The 17,702-nt window shown below is 40.6% G+C and overlaps 1 protein-coding gene across 1 annotated transcript in view; it reads left to right on the forward strand.

Moving 5' to 3' along the window:
* Positions 1-17,702, forward strand: part of gra (granulito) — a 66,845-nt gene that overhangs the window by 33,958 nt on the left and 15,185 nt on the right. The window contains exon 4 of the mRNA XM_051935517.1: positions 4,970-5,042. Coding sequence (XP_051791477.1) covers positions 4,970-5,042 — 73 coding nt within the window. The remainder of the gene's footprint in view (positions 1-4,969; positions 5,043-17,702) is intronic.

Here is a 17,702-nt window from a genome sequence, read left to right on the forward strand (position 1 = left end):
AGATAATATGGCGGCACAGTGGTAGCGCTGCTGCCTCGCAGTAAGGATGTAGCAGTGCTACTAAGTAAGAACTTCATCTCCCAGCAGTCCTTGCAGGGGCTGCTGGGGTCAAAGGAGGTTAAAAGGAGGCCAGGGGGCCAATAAGAGAAAAAAGTTTTGTTTTGGTGTGTTGCGTTTATCTGTTGTGCTGCCTGCTGTTATTTGAACTTTAATTAATCATTGTGTCCTGGACTGTGTTCGTTTGTTTGGGGTCTGGATCGTCTGTCTACCTGTGCACTGAGGACTGTGTTGGGATTCATTGGTTTTCCGGAAGAGTGGAGCGCTCCTGAACCATCCATCCGATTTCATCCTTTCAGTAACTACCGGTAGGACTGTGTTTTCTTTCACCCTTCCAACATACAGATCGCCAGACTTCATCACCTCATTTCATCCGGTTTGGTTTACATGGACTTTGCTGTGTGGTGTTTGTGTTTATATGTTAAATGTAATATTGCTGCAGGGGTCAGGGGTGGTATTGTTTTCATTTAGTTCATTTAATTTCATTATGTACATAATTGTTTAATGTTCCCAGTGCGCTTCATTTGGTCACTGTTGTGAGTGTGTGTGGGTCGATCCAAGGCTGGGGATGTTTCTGGGATCTCCTCTATTAAAATAAATCGCCATCATTTTTGACGGTGTGAATCTTAGCGACCCCTGACTGCTACAAGGAGACCTGGGTTCGCTTCCTGGGTCTTCCCTGCGTGGAGTTTGCATGTTCTTCCCGTGTCTGTGTGTTTCCTCCGAATGCTCCGGTTTCCTCCCACAGTCCAAAGACATGCAGGTTAGGTGCATTGACGATCCTAAATTGTCCCGTGTGCGTGTCCTGCGGTGGGCTGGTGCCCTGCCCGGAATTTGTTCCCGGTTTTGTGCCCTATGTTGGTAGGGTTTGTTTCCAGCAGACCCCCCGTGACCCTGTAGTTAGGATATAGTAGGATATATAAAATTCAGTCCTTGAGTCTTGCTAACAGCGGTCTGCCTGACAAAGTCCATTATCTAGGACACCATAGGCTCCTAGTATTCAAGGTGCTGGAGAAATCGCACATTTCTCTCCGTGCTACCAGCTTTGTCCAGGTGAGAATAAACCTTGTGGAGCAGATAGGTGATTGCATCCTCCACACCAATGTATGTCTGATTGGACCCACTGGTGGTAAACCACAAGAGGACTCCTATAGTCCAGGACCAGTCTCTCAAAGTGCCACTGGTGTGTAGTCATTGGGTGAAGACGTGCTTATGTTCTTCGTAACAAGGAAGGATGTTTACCATAGTAGTGGCACTTTCTGAAGCCTATGGGGCAGGTTTAACAGGTGACAGAAGACGCCACATTTTTGGTTAGCACAGGCCTTAAGAACTTGAGGACTGACTCCATTTGGTCCCACGGCTTTTCCTCTATGTAGCTTCTCAGTTGTCTCCTTGCTTTGTCTTCAATTATGGACAGTCCACACTAATATGGTCAGAGGTGGACTTGGCACTGGCCATTTTGAAGAAGTTGGCAGTGGGAGGGGAAAATCTATTAAAGAATTAGTTCAGGGCGTTAGCTTTGTCCACATCCCCTTCTAGTACCTGAGCCCTGGATTGCTCAAGTCCAGAAATTATACTCATTCCATTCCAGACATCCTTTGTTATTTGGAGTAAGTTTATTTTTCTGTTTGTTTTATAAGCTTCCTTCACTGTGCTTTTTCTTTAGCACGCACTGTATGTCCTTTAGAGCAGGGGTTCTCAATGTTGGCCCTGGGGACCCCCTGTGGCTGTGGGTTTTTGTTCCACCCAGCATCTCCTTTTAATTGGAATCCTGGGCTAATTAAGTGAACTGTTGTTCCCCAGATTCTGTGTTTTGGGAACAATATAGAAGTGAGAATTAGGTTTAGGTAAAAATAAAATAAATATTAAAATGTACTGGGCAGATATATGGGAATAATGTGTGTTTTTTTTCCCCCCCTTTTTAACAATATTTTCATCTTGATGTTCATTCTATCCTGCGGTGGGTTGGCACCCTGCCCGGGATTGGTTCCTGCCTTGTGCCCTGTGTTGGCTGGGATTGGCTCCAGCAGACCCCCGTGAGCCTGTGTTCGGTTTCAGCGGGTTGGAAAATGGATGGATGGATGGATGTTCATTCTGGTTTTCCGGGTGTTCTAATTGTTTAATGCATTGTTTTCTTATTAGTGGGCCTAATGCTAAAGAGTTGCAGTCTTTCATGATTCAGTGTAGTTTGCCTGGGTGTCTGCTTTGCTCGTTTTTGTCATTATTAAGATGCAATGAAGGCAGCAAAGTGCACAGAGAAAGGGTAAAATATAATGAAAGCAACAAAAGTGAGTTGTGCATTTAAATCTATAGCAAAAGCAGACATTTTTTAAATGTCTTAAAAATGTAAAAATTATGCCTCAGTGCTTTCTTAATGTAGAATAAGAGAAGAGAAAAAAATACCAGCTAATTAATTGAGATCAGTGTTATCAGTTGTCACTGATTATGAATCTGGTTGAAGCAACAACCTGAAACCACAGTGGGACCCCAGGATCGACTTTGAGAACCCCTGCTTTAGAGCCTCTTTGTCACCGGATTTGAATGCTCTTTTTTTCTCATTCAGGAGACCTTTTAGCTCCTTAGTAATTGAGGGCTCCTTGTTTGGAAAGGAAGCAGTCTTTGTGGGTACCATTGTGTCGATACAGAAGTTAATATATTCTGTGATGCAGTGACGGAGGCCCTCCATATCATCCCCATTTGACTTTCACATCATTTCCCAGTCTGTCATTTGGAAAAGTCATTCATTGCCATTTCAGACCTCACGTTCCACTTCCTATTCTGCTAGTAACAGGTTGTCTTCTAATAACGGGCTTGTAGCCGGAAATAAAATCAATCAGGTTGTGGTCAGATTTGCCTAAAGAAGTCAGTAGATTACACTTAAAAGCTGCTTTAACGTTTGAATACAGCAGGTCCAGCTGCTTGTTTCCTCCAGTAGAACTCCTGAAACACATGCAAAAATACTTTTGTCATTAATCTGTCTTTATAATAGACATAAAACATTTTAAAATGTGTCCCAATACCATCTTGCCCTTATGACAGAGCAATGCGGTATGTCATTGCAATTTAAAATGCCTTTTTCATTTGCTTAAGTTCACATGTTCTTTCTTAGTATATTATGAGGATGTACTGTGTAATACTGCCACAATAACTAGAAACATTTGAAGCTAAATTTCCAGTCCATAATGCATACCAGAGGTTCCTAGACAGTCAATTGTTTCATAGGAATCAAGTACTGCTTGGTTCAGAAAACATTTTTGAAAACACAGTTTACATACAGTAAAACCTAAATATTATTTTAAAGATATCAAGCGTCTCCAATATCACATATGTTACAGCCATTACGACAGACAGGCCACCAGCAATAAATACGTACAACGCAAGAAAAATTGTATACAGTAAAATGTGTGTACAGTGACACTAAACTATGTACTGTAATAAGTACTGTACGTAAATAATTCATTATGGTTACTCACCAACAATGACACGACGACTTGTCCGATAACGATGAGTTTAATTTTACTGCACAACAAAGGAGAGCGTTACAGCTCTTCTAAAGGAGCCTCTTCAGGCGACTGTTTAGCACCGGCGTTGTTCTTCTTCCATCACTCTTCAATCCAAATCCCTAGAGCAGATTCCATCCAGACTACTGCCTTATCACGTCCACTTGCAACTCATTTTGCGCCCTGGTTAAAAGACACTGCGGCCGTAGATCTTATATGCTTTTCCTCCTTTTAAAATAAAAAGAATCGTGGACTCATCGTGTAGCTGTTTCCTTCCTTCAACATATCCAAAACTTTTACCTTTTCTGCAATCATTTGCATCTTCTGTTGGCGCTTGTGCATGTTAATGTTGAATGAGTGAGATTAGACTTCCTGGTTAATGCAACACTCCGTCGCTGAACCAATCAGCAGCACACAGGAACTTAACCGCGTGCTCTGATTGGGTAGCTTCTCAGCCATCCGCCAATAGCGTCCCTCGTTTCAATTCAAATGCGTCCCTTGTTTCAATTCAAATGGGCAAATCAACTGAGGAAGCACACGTACTGTAGACCGCAGACATCCGCGAAGCAGTGAAAAATCCGCGATATATATTCACATATGCTTACATTTAAAAATCCGCGATGGAGTGAAGCCGCGAAAGACGAAGCGCAATATAGCGAGGGATCACTGTAGTTGATTCAATGGTGGCAAATTGTATCAAATCATCATGATCCCATTCCCATTCTTTATTCTCATTGAGAATTTTATGCTTATACTTTGGACTACAAATATCTGGCATTACTGGATGTCTTTTGTCACTTTTCTTCCCAGTGTTCTGGTTTTCCTACCACATCCCCAAATAAGTGCTGGTTATCATAGTTGACTCTAAACTGGTAGTGTGTGACTAGACCTTGTGATAGATATAGCGCCCTGTCCAGGGCTATTCCTTGCCTTGTGCCTAATGTCTAGATAGGTTTTGGCTCACAATACATTGCATTAGTTTAAGAGCGTTTGAAAATGTTATATGGATAGCTATCCATATTAGGAAACTAAAATTTCTATGTCACTCTTGGCAAGTACATGGAGAACAACAATCTTTCTGTTGAGGTCCTGTGGAAGCTCTACTAACCTCTGGTCTTATTCACATGCCAGTATGTATTAAGCATGAAGTAGCCCAAGTGGACAATCTTTACATAAAGCAGGTTTAGTATAGTTTAGTGGGAGGTTTTTAACTTGTTTGCTCTTACACATTTGGTTAAATGTTTAGTAATTGCTTTCCAACTGTTTGTGGAAAGTGTAAAACTACTGATCCTTCAAAGTTTGAAATATGTTAATGATGATATAAATGTCTTATATTGGTCATTTCTTCTAAGTTTGTTTCCAGACAAATTTCCAGTTTTACCACCCTTTTTTCGTTTTTGTGAATTTTTAAGAATAATAGAATTCAGCAGGTTCCACCATGCAAAGATTCCAGTTGTCTGCCTAAAGTAAAGGTTGAAATGAAAGGTAAGAGGCTAAATCTTTTTTTTTTTTTTTTTTTAATATATAGAATATTGTAATTTGTGTTCTGTTTTCTTATGTTTATAGTTTTGTACCTAATAGCCTTATTCACTACTGTATCAGTCTACATTTTGTAGGAAATGTAGTAAATCTGCAAAAATATCTCCTTGTATATTTTCTGTGCTGCAGATTAGTATAAGTAAAACACTTCTCTTCCAACAGCACGTATCAAATTACATCAGATCAGGAGTGATTGCATTGTCTTTGGTTACCTAGTGATTAGATTTAAAACAAAAGTCTTGACAGTTTTTTGAAATTTTCAGCAACAGATGTGACAGTGGTATGTATTAAATGTATTGGTTTCTGTATGTAAACATTAGCAGTACAGGAAATGTTAAGACAATTTTAAAAACCTCTATTTACTTTTGTTTATCAAATTAACAAGTACTGAAACTAAAGTAAAAAAAAAAAAATGAGTGTTTCACTAGTAGTATTCTTTGTATTTTAAATTATGCTACCTGAAAACTTAAATATACAGTATGTCTTACATTATTGATCTTACTATTACTACTGTGTCTTTAGGTAAATTTTTATTTTCAGATGAGGAAAGAAATAATTATATAAAGTCTTTTTTATAAATATTGCTCAGTAACCTTCCTAGATAAAGAGGTGACAGGCTTTTTGTGTTACGTATCCTTCAATTTTCCTTTATTATTCTGTATAAATAGTTGCATACAATCATTACTGAACTTCACAGCTCTACTAGAACAAGCTAATGCAAAATGTTTTCTGTACTGCTTTTTGCCATCTTTAAAAGTAAATCTGTTGATGAAGTGTGCAGCTTGTGGCTTGAAAAAAAAAAATATATATATATCTTAATTTTATTGTGGTTTTTTTCCTCCCAATTGTAGTTTCTATTTTACCTAGAACCATTATGTTCTGTTGTATACTGATACATTGTACTACATAGTTTCCATGCAGGTACTAGCTTGCTTGCTTTTTACACTGGAAATGCCAACTTTTTGATTAATAACTAAGGAAGAAATTGGAATGTGATATGTTTACATTATGTGAACAATGATGTCTAGGGTACTACAGTGGACCCCAGAACTCGACACTGTTTTTGCACAGAAATGGGTGCAGTATGGTAACTAGCCTTTGATAGGATTAAAAGGTGATGTTCTCAACTGGATGAGTAGTTTGGAAATATATTTATGAAAGTGGATAGCTCTTGGGACAGTATACATTCATAATAGCTTCTTCTGCCTGCAAAGCCCCTTAAATCAAATATTGGCCACCATAATTTTATACAGTGAAATTATTTTTCTCATTAAAATATCTACTCGTTTTGTTCTTGAATGGGGGGGGGGTCTGATTTTGAGATGGGTCCCCTTTTAAAGAGCCATCCATCCATCCATTATCCAACCCGCTATATCCTATCTACAGGGTCACGGGGGTCTTCTGGAGCCAATCCCAGCCAACACAGGGCGCAAGGCAGGAAACAAACCCCGGGCAGGGTGCCAGCCCACCGCAGCCTTTTAAAGAGCAATATTGTTTTAGCCTTTTCTAAAAACTACAATACTTTCATTTAATTGGTGTACAGATTCCTTTCAGATACTTAAATTTAATGCATTGCTGACAATAACTATTGGAGAAAATTAAAAAAAAAAAAAAAAGTACTGTATATGGGAACAGAGTTGAGTTCAAAACAAATTATCCAAAAATTTGTCTATTGAAATTTTTGTGTATGCGGCACGAACATGTTTGTGCTGTACCAAATACTACACCGTATATTTGTACTAGAAAGGAGTGGGGTTAGACAGGCCACTGTATTTTTCATTTATGACAACCAATTGAGAGAACGGTTGGGAGCATGCGGCTGATTACTGTGTTGTCACTCTCGCCACATGGCAAACCACCCGGATTGAAATCGGAGTGCAGCTGTGCAACGGGTGATGAGACAGCACCACACTGAACAGTGTAAGTTTTTTTTACATTGGCTGGAGTGCCAGACTTGCCACCAACCCCCAACTGGATGCAGATTAATGTCATACCCAGGACAGAGCAATTGCAGGTTAAGGGCCTTGCTGTGGGGCCCAACAAAGTAGTCGTTTCTGGAATTTATGGGATTTGAACTGGCAACCTTCCGATTGCTGGCAGAGATCCCTAGCCTCAGAGCCAGTAAGTTTTAAAGTTCAGCAGTTTGGAAATTGAAACATCTCCTTTTCAAACTCTTTGCTTTCAAGCTCTTTGCTTCCAAAACTCTGGTCATGACCCGAAGCAATTTCCCCCCTATAGGATTGTATGTTAATACAATTAATCTGTTCCGGACTGTACAAGCTGAATGTAAATATATATATTTTTTAAAGATGTTTAAGCACACAAATTGTTAATTATACCATAGAATGCACAGCGTAATAGTAAACTAAATGTAAAAACATTGAATAACAGAGAAAATCTTGAACATCACAGAAAACTAACATTGCAGGAGTTCACGCTAATAGCCTTACAAACTGATCGCTGTAAACATTTTTTTAATGAGTTTTAAGCATAGGGGGAAAAAAAGGAACATTTGAAAAATCCATAATTTATACAAAAACTAACCATAAACAACCAAGAAAACTAACCTTGCATGAGTCGAGTTCTGGCGTGAAGGAAGTGAGGAGAAATTAGGTGGAGAGGAGATTAGTTTTGAGGTAAAGTCCCTCTGCGCGATGCACGTCTGACCGAGAACAATGTACTGTACAGGTACAGGGAGAGACTGAACACGTGCGGAAATCGGCGCGTATGAACCGGAAGGGAAACTGGCTTGTTCGTCACCAGTGTGTGTGGTCGTGAACAGATGCAAAAGTTTGGCGAACTTTTTGGTCGTAACCAGATTTGTATGTGTTCAGAGACGTTTGTGACCCGAGGTTCCACTGTAATTGCAACAAAACCTTAATGTAATGTTGAAACATATACTTGGAGACATTATGCAGTATACAGTACTATCCCTCATAACTGGCCTCGCATTAACCGGCCGACGGATTACCCGGCCTGTTAAAATAAAATAAAAACGTTTTTTTGATCCGGAGTTCCTCTTTATGTTATATGTATGCACTTTCTTCATTCCTGGAAGGTGAGAGGGATCCTACTTTCAAAGTGATTTCTGTTTACATATTCCTTTTTGAATTTTCCACGGTGCCACCTTCTTTCTACCTTGCGGCTCCCCTGCTTCTCCCATTGGGCTTCGCAGCAGGGGAGTTGCCCTACCTGCAGGTGCAGCTGCCTTCCACACTGGTCCGGTAGCCCTCCGATCCTTGGTTACGTTGGGCTCCATCCGGACCGAGATTTAGGTTCTTTCCCCAGCGACCAGGGTGCTCACGCTGGGGCTAAACCAGTCCAAAGCCCCCATGACTGCCGCTGCCTTTCAACGGCCAGTCGTCATCAATACTGGTCACTCCAGCTCCGTGATCGCTCAGCTGGAGCAACTGCTTTCTTCAGCCCCACAGAGTGTCAGCCAAACACTCATCTGCAGGGGTTCACTTCCCAGCTGCCTGCCTTTGCTCCATTGAATCTGCTCTTGCTCGCTCGATCTCCTGCACCGGCTTTCCTCTATCTGCTTCCTTCTCCATTAATCTCCTGTTCTTTCCTGATCTCCCCCTAGCTACCTTGCGCTTATTTATCACAGGGATGTGGCAATTAGCAGTTCCTGGGAACAATTATGGATGCAGACGACTCCTCACCTGTGCACTTAAGCTAGGATTGCCCGCATCACGAATTCCCCGGGAACCGATCGGCCACACATTCTCGTAAAGCTGCGAGTGTGGTGATTATTTAAAAACTGGCCTTTTTGACTTGAACTGTGGACCCACTACACCACACTGTCCAGTCATTGTATGAGAAAGAAACCCGTGTGCGAAATCGTGGATAAAGCCTTGTGGATATGGTTTCTTCAGGAACATCAAAGGTACAGTACATACCTTAGAAATATTTTTCTACATGAAAATAGGTATGTGCCAGATTAACTGGCCAAAACGGCAACCGGCCATGGGTCCAGTCCCGAGGTTGGCGGTTAAGAGGGATTGTACTGTATGTAAGATTGGCTCTGGAGTATCCATTTCAGATATCAACAATCCTAGGATCACACAACAGGCAAATGACAATTTAGTTTAATGCCTAAATTCTGGAATACAGTTGGTGTCTTATTATAAATGATGAACATGAAGCCTAGCTTATACTTGATGACAACATGCAAGGCATGTGGGCTGTTCTTCTGAAATGTCAGTATCGCAGAAATATTGTGATGTGAAAAATACTTACTCCCACACCTATACTTTCAGAGTCTCGGGATCCCTGCAACAGACCGTCTTTCTTGTTAGACCAAAAGAAAGTGATAATCTGTTGCGAAATTTCCAGTCTTTGTGAGAGTGTAAGTGCAACATCATACACCAGCCGAATTCGGAGTCCATTCTCCACCGAGCGTCCACATAGGTAGTTGTCGTGTGCAGATGCTAAATTTTTGGAGTTTCATAGTGCTTCGCAAACTTTTCTTTGTAATGAACAAAAAAGTGAGAAACTGCGTCGGTTTACGCTAGGAAACAAAAATGACATTTAATGTATCATTTTCGAAGAAAATATTTTTTGCAGTGTAAGAAGTACTGGTATTGTCAGGCTTGGATCACAGAGTTGCACAAGAGACAGGAAGGGGAGTCCAGGTTTCCAAGGAAATACAGGTACTTTATTACTATACTAGTCATTAAGCCCGTTAGAATAATGGGCGCTAGAACAGTAGTGCATAAACATTAGTAGGAACAGTCTATATTAAATGGCAAGGGACCTTGACCTCATTCTGTTTGTTGGTCGTATTTTTCTTTGTTTTTCAGCCTTTTGTTGATGTTTTCTTGCTGAGCTGAACGTTCTTCGTGGGCTGCCGCCGTGTATTGTCTTTAATTTTCTGTGACAGTAATGCTGTCTTGTACATCTGCTGGCTTGTGCGTCTGTAATATACCTTTAATTTTCTCTGGCAGTAATACAGGCGTGCGCGTCGGTAATATGCCTTTTAATTTTCTCTGACAGTAATACTGGCTTGTATGTGGCTATAATATGCGTCACTGTATTGTGTACCTTTAATTTCCTCTCGCAGTAATACTGGTTTGTATTTCTGTAAAACGCCTGTAACTTTCTCTGACAGTAATATCGCGCATCGCACCGTGCCCCGCACATGCGCACTTCACCAGAAGACACACACACACACGGACACCTGGACACACACAGGGATTTTATTAAAGAGGATATAGAGAAGGCAGGTACAATCTCAGGACTTCATTCAATATAGGAGCTGTTACTTCAGTACTTGGAGCACACAAGATAGGAGGTGCAACACTGGGTCAATCATCCTGCTTTAGCTGTCTTCCTCAGATGAACACCAGTGGCTCGGAATCACCACTGTGGAATACGAGAGTGCAAGGAATAGCAGGTCACAGCCCGGTGTTAAATATTCTAAAGATTGTGTGACAAGCATGGTATGTGTTAAGCCTGATCCTGCAGAAGACAACCAATTGCTTTGCTTTTGGTTTACTGCTTTACCAGATGCACGAGAGCAGCTACGGAGCTGTCTTTGTGCTACTGCAGTTAAGAGATGGCGAATTACCTGCAACCCCGGTCACAATAGTATAGTATTTTCCCCATATTTTTATAACGATATTTTTATGGTCCAATGAATTCCGTTACAATGGGATTCTACCTTGAGTTACACACCTGAATAGAGATGAAGAATGGATTATAGGTCTGAGAAAGAAAATGCAAGTTGTTTTGACTGTTAGTTACTACAATTAATGGAAAAGCCCTATTGACAGCTAAGAAAACACTGTTAAAATGATTTTAAAGGTATATGAATGTGTAGTACACATACTACTACCTTAAATCATTTCAAAGTTTAACTCCAGCTTCATCTTCCTTCAGTAATTTTATTTTTCTGCAAATATCTAAACAGCCCTGCACGTTGCTCACGATACGCCCTGGAGAGTAGGTACTTCTGTTTTGTAAGGTAAGAGGCAGTGAACCCATTTATAGCTTTAAATCCTGTCTAAAGGAAGCCAGTGGAATAAAAGGTAAATTGACTATATTAAACTATATATCTCTTTAACAGGGGTCTAACAGGATATTACAAAACATTTTAATAACCTTCAATATTGGCATATTGGCTATGGAGCTATTGCAATTGAGTGTTTAAATTAACTAGTTAGATTTGGACATCAAGGAATGGTAGTGGGGATTAGTTTAGAGTAACACTCTTAACCTCCTTGGCATCAACCCCAATTGTACCTCGAGCTTGGAATTCTATGTAGAAATGACTAAGCCAGAGTGTCTTTTGTGTTATAATGTGATGTACAGTGTTAAGTCCAAATCATGCTTGCAACAGTATTATGTTGCCTTCTAGTTGATGAGCTATCCTGCTGTTAAAAATGGAGTACTTATGAGTTTTGTCACTCTATATGGTAACTCATCAGTACTCATGAGTGGGGTTGAGCCTTCAACCAAAACACACAATGGCATGTAAATTAAGAGCTATAAAGCCAGTTTTATAACAAACTGAAACTGAACCATTAGTTGAATCAAGTGATAGTGATGACCGTGTTAATTGGAATTTATGACCAAAACACCACTGACTTCATTGGCATAAAGTTATAGCAAGGTGCAATATCTACTTGGCAAAATGACTGCAATCAAATGGGAGGGCAAGAAAAAAGTTTATCCCCTAAGTGAGGGATCTCCAACTCCAGTCCTGGAGAGCTACTGTGGCTGCAGGTTTTCATTGTAACCCTTTTCTTAAATAGTGGCCAGATTTTGCTGCTAATTAACCAGTAAAGTTGCAGCTTACCTTGGTTAGGTCTTACTGACTGCTTTGCATGAATCTGAACTCTGTTTTCAATAGCTAAATATACAATGTATTGATTTGAAATGAAAATAGTCTGAGTTTTAAATCTGCTAGTGTGTGAGTGGCTTATTTGGAACTTTTATATCGACCTTTTTGGCAGTCTCCTAACAGGCCTGTTTTATCTTTTGAAAGCTCCAGGAAATTTTAAAGGTAATGAGGACTTAGAATTGTAAAAGAGAAAGGTGTAGGATTCTGATAATGATCACTCACTGGTCCTTCTGAGACTGGCCTTCTTAATGTGTGCCAGTAGGGGATGTTGTTAATGTATTGTCTTATTGAGGTGATGGTCAGTTCACTCACATTTCCTTGGTCAGATCCCCATAATCTGGATGTTTGCTTGTATGTGTGTGGCACTGGTGCATGAATTAGGTATGATGTACACCGTTTCCAGTGCTGAACGGAGCAGAATATTAGTGACTCTGAACAAATTGAATTGTTCAAAGCAGAAATGCATACCATGCTATTAAGAAATGTACCAGATTTAATTGAAAGGACAATGGTTTTCCACTGTTGGCTCTGCCAGTTTATTCTGGTGTGTGGGAAGTAACTGCTATGCTAACACAGTGATAGGAGTTGGGTACTACTTCTGCAGGGCTGAGGCAAGTGAGAAAGCAATATAGAATGAAAGATGACTAAAGTTGATCTCAAAACCATGTTTGATTAAGTGAGGAGTTGCTAAGGAGGAAAATAGGGTAACTGACAACTAAGCTTCTCACACTGTGGAAAGCCTTGAAAAGAAACAATAGTGCTTCTCATTCTGTGTCTACTGTGCCTCCTACTCCTTGTTTGAAACCAAAAATGTATAATAAATAGTAGGGCTTGAAAGAAAAATCGTTTGGAAGATCTGATCAACCGATTAATGGGGGCTCAATAACATAATCGTTATCAGCAGACGTTGCACAGTATTCGGTGCACATACTAATGCCGTGACCCCCCTGTGTGGAGGTAGGTTCTTTTGAGAACATTTTATACAGTAGGTAAGCCTTTTTTGTTTTCTAGCAAACAAATATATACATTTTGTACATAATGCTAGTGTACCCTAGTGTTTTCTAAGCTTAACTAGAATAGAATGTTACCGTAGCCAGCAAATGTTCAGTGCTTTCTTTTCTTTACATAGTAAACTTACTCTTCTATTTCAAAAGTAGTTGCACTACAGATAATGAACATGCATGATTAGATTATATGCAGCTTTACCTTTGCGTGTGTTGCTTGCATTAAAAAAAGATTGCATCTGAAAGTACAGTGCATCCAGAAAGTATTCACAGCGCATCACTTTTTCCACATTTTATGTTACAGCCTTATTCCAAAATGGATTAAATTCATTTTTTTCCTCAGAATTTTGCACACAACACCCCATAATGACAACATGAAAAAAGTTTACTTGTGGTTTTTGCAAATTTTATTAAAAATAAAAAAACTGAGAAATCACATGTACATAAGTATTCAGCCTTTGCTCAATACTTTGCACCTTTGGCAGCAATTACAGCCTCAAGTCTTTTTGAATATGATGCCACAAGCTTGGCACAACTATCCTTGGTCAGTTTCGCCCATTCCTCTTTGCAGCACCTCTCAAGCTCCATCAGGTTGGATGGGAAGCGTCGGTGCACAGTCATTTTAAGATCTCTCCAGAGATGTTCAATCGAATTCAAGTCTGGGCTCTGTCTAGGCCACTCAAGGACATTCACAGAGTTGTCCTGAAGCTACTCCTTTGATATCTTGGCTGTGTGCTTAGGGTTGTTGTCCTGCTGAAAGATGAACCGTCGCCCCAGTCTGAGGTCAAGAGCGCTCTGGAGCAGGTTTTCATCCAGGATGTCTCTGCACATTGCTGCAGTCATCTTTCCCTTTATCCTGACTAGTCTCCCAGTTCCTGCCACTGAAAAACATCCCCACAGCATGATGCTGCTGCCACCACCATGCTTCACTGTAGGAATGGTGCAAGGTTTCCTCCAAACGTGATGCCTGGCATTCACGCCAAAGAGTTCAATCTTTGTTTCATCAGACCAGAGAATTTTCTTTCTCATGGTCTGAGAGTCCTTCAGGTGCCTTTTGGCAAACTCCAGGCGGGCTGCCATGTGCCTTTTACTAAGGAGTGGCTTCCGTCTGGCCACTGTACCATACAGGCCTGATTGGTGGATTGCTGCAGAGATGGTTGTCCTTCTGGAAGGTTCTCCTCTCTCCACAGAAGACCTCTGGAGGTCTGACAGAGTGACCATCGGGTTCTTGGTCACCTCCCTGACTAAGGCTCTTCTCCCCCGATCGCTCAGTTTAGATGGCCGGCCAGCTCTAGGAAGAGTCCTGGTGGTTTCGAACTTCTTCCACTTACGGATGATGAAGGCCACTGTGCTCATTGGGACCTTCAAAGCAGCAGAAATTTTTCTGTAACCTTCCCCAGATTTTTGTGTCTCGAGACAATCCTGTCTCGGAGGTCTACAGACAATTCCTTTGACTTCATGCTTGGTTTGTGCTCTGACATGAACTGTCAACTGTGGCACCTTATATAGACAGGTGTGTGCCTTTCCAAATCATGTCCAATCAACTGAATTTACCACAGGTGGACTCCAATTAAGCTGCAGAAACATTTCGAGGATGATTAGGGGAAACAGGATGCACCTGAGCTCAATTTTGAGCTTCATGGCAAAGGCTGTGAATACTTATGTACATGTGCTTTCTCAATTTTTTTATTTTTAATACATTTGAAAAAACTCAAACTTTTTTCACGTTGTCATTATGGGGTGTTGTGTGTAGAATTCTGAGGGGGGAAAAAAATGAATTTAATCCATTTTGGAATAAGGCTGTAACATAACAAAATGTGGAAAAAGTGATGCACTGTGAATACTTTCCGGATGCACTGTAGCTCAGTGGGTGCAGTCTGTGCTGGTGTATCCCAAACTAGTTTTTATAAATTAACCAAATGGGCTGCATAAATATGAATCTGCCCTTATTTTTTTTTTTTTCTTTCTTTCAAAATTGAAAAAAGTTACAAATATAGCGCCCTATCTTTAACTGCTGTTTAATTTGCACGATAAATTTGCAATGTTACGGTAGAGGTACATTATTATTAACAACTCTTGAAAGGCACTTGTTTAAAAGTATAAACTATTGCGTGGCTGCTTGGACGGTAAACTGTGATAAAGGTGCTAAACTAATGCCTGACCCAACACAGACAGACATGGGAGGCACCCATATAAAACGTTTTATTTTCTTCACTTGTGGGCAACGCCTTCCCCGTTCCCACAGCCGCAACACAGTCCCACAAACTCAATATTTCTTTCTTTCCTCCACTCCTCTGCAGCAAGCTTAGTCCCTCTCCTCCCGACACTGGCTGTCGTAGTGGTGGCTGCTGGCTCATTTTATAGCCCACCTGGAAGTGCTCCAGGTGTTTGATCCATTTCTGCCTGTGCTTCCGGGTGTGGCGGAAGAACCACTGCCATGGGCTCAGGAACCACTGCAGGGCCCCCTGGTGTTGGCCACAGACCCCAACAGGCTTGAATTCCAAAATCCCATGCCCATGGCCCTGATGTAACCCAGGGGGGCTGCTATATAGCGTTCCGGATGATGTACTGTCCTGACCAGGCTTGCTCCCCTTGTCCATAGAATGAAGAGGTGTCCTGGCTGAACAAGAACCCCGGCAATCTATGACAACTGCTATTCTGTACATGCATGGAAGACTGCTTCACTCAGACACTCTGAATGATTAGATGTAATTTCTCTACCAGAAAGTAAACATATTTATAAGATTGTACACGGTTGCAAAATTATACAAAAATTAAGTTTTGAATACTCGGATAAATAAGTAAATGCTCAATATTCAAATGTAGGTTAAAAGTTCCAAGTACATTTGTACTTAACATATGCATTTGTATGCAAAGCATGCAGAAATTCAGACTTGTGCACTGATGCAGTCTTCACTTGAAAAACACAGCTTATCACAAAAATAATATTTTCAGTGCATGGAAAGTGAAATGATCAAAGAGAAAAATGGAACCAGGACACTTCACATGCCTGTATGCCCCTCCCTTCTATACTCTCCACCACTGTGCACCTTTCAGTTCCTTGGGTGCAAACAAGTGTCCATCTGTTTATTTTATACAAGTCAAGGCATGGTACAGTAAATCTGTTTGTGTTTCACAAATTGAGTTACTGAATATACTAAAGGCTCTGTTTTATTGATCTTTCATAGCATCAGCAGCGTAAAATTCCACTTCTAAGTAAAAAGATACACAGCAAAATTTTAAAACTGATAAGTGTAGATAGTGTGCAAAACAAACAGTTACAGAACAGAAAGACGGACAAGTCACAGATGCTGTGAAGGTCCTTTAATTAGTTTAATGTTGCAAGTAGCTCTGAACAGAGTTCTTTCCCCCCTATTAGATTAAGTGAAAATATAACACGTTTAACCTTAATTATTTTTCATAATGCCTTTGTTTTAGGGATGTGTGTCAGTAGCCGACTGTTTGTTCAGCTTTAGTCTTGAACTAATTTAAACCGTTAAGTATTTATCTTAGCAAATTCATAAGCAAAGCAATACTTGTAGAAAGTTGAAGAATTGCTTGAAATTTGTTGTCGGTATACTGGTTAATCAAAAATCATAGTGGTACAGTATAAAAAATTTGTTTTATAAATGACAGTACAAACAGTTAAATGATTTAAAAAAAAAAAAAAAAATCATTGAAGTGATGGGCAAAATACAGAAGTATTGCAGTACAGTGATCCCTCGCTATATCGCGCTTCGCCTTTCGCGGCTTCACTCTATCGCGGATTTTATATGTAAGCATATTTAAATATAAATCGCGGATTTTTTGCTGGTTCGCGGATTTCTGAGGACAATGGGTCTTTTAATTTCTGGTACATGCTTCCTCAGTTGGTTTGCCCAGTTGATTTCATACAAGGGATGCTATTGGCAGATGGCTGAGAAGCTACCCAACTTAATTTTCTCTGTCTCTCTTGCGCTGACTTTCTCTGATCCTGACGTAGGGGGTGTGAGCAGGGGGACTGTTCGCACACCTAGACGATACGGACGCTCGTCTAAAAATGCTGAAAGATTATCTTCACGTTGCTACCTTCTGTGTGCAGTTGCTTCGTGAAGCGACATGCTGCACGGTGCTTCACATACTTAAAAGCTCAAAGGGCACGTATTGATTTTTCACTGTTTTGTTTTTCTCTGTCTCTCTCTCTCTCTCTCTCTCTCTCTCTCTCTCTCTCTCACACACCCTGCTCCTGACGGAGGGGGTGTGAGCTGCCACCTTCAACAGCTTTGTACCGGCGGTGCTTCGCATACTTAAAAGCCAAACAGCCCTATTGATTTGTTTGCTTTCCTCTCTGTTTCTGACAGCCTGTGCTCCTGACGCGCACTCCTTTGAAGAGGAAGATATGTTTGCATTCTTTTAATTGTGAGACAGAACTGTCATCTCTGTCTTGTCATGGAGCACAGTTTAAACTTTTGAAAAAGAGACAAATGTTTGTTTGCAGTGTTTGAATAACGTTCCTGTCTCTCTACAACCTCCTGTGTTTCTGCGCAAATCTGTGACCCAAGCATGACAATATAAAAATAACCATATAAACATATGGTTCCTACTTCGCGGATTTTCTTATTTCGCGGGTGGCTCTGGAACGCAACCCCCGCGATGGAGGAGGGATTACTGTATATCATGTCTGGAGTAGCCCAAAGCCAAAATTAACCTAAAGGCTTTATTGAAGAACTACAGCACTATCTGCAATAACCTCAAATAGGTATGAAGTTCAGCAAC

This window comes from Erpetoichthys calabaricus, chromosome 13 (genome assembly GCF_900747795.2).
Source record: "Erpetoichthys calabaricus chromosome 13, fErpCal1.3, whole genome shotgun sequence".
Classification (NCBI taxonomy): domain Eukaryota; kingdom Metazoa; phylum Chordata; class Cladistia; order Polypteriformes; family Polypteridae; genus Erpetoichthys; species Erpetoichthys calabaricus.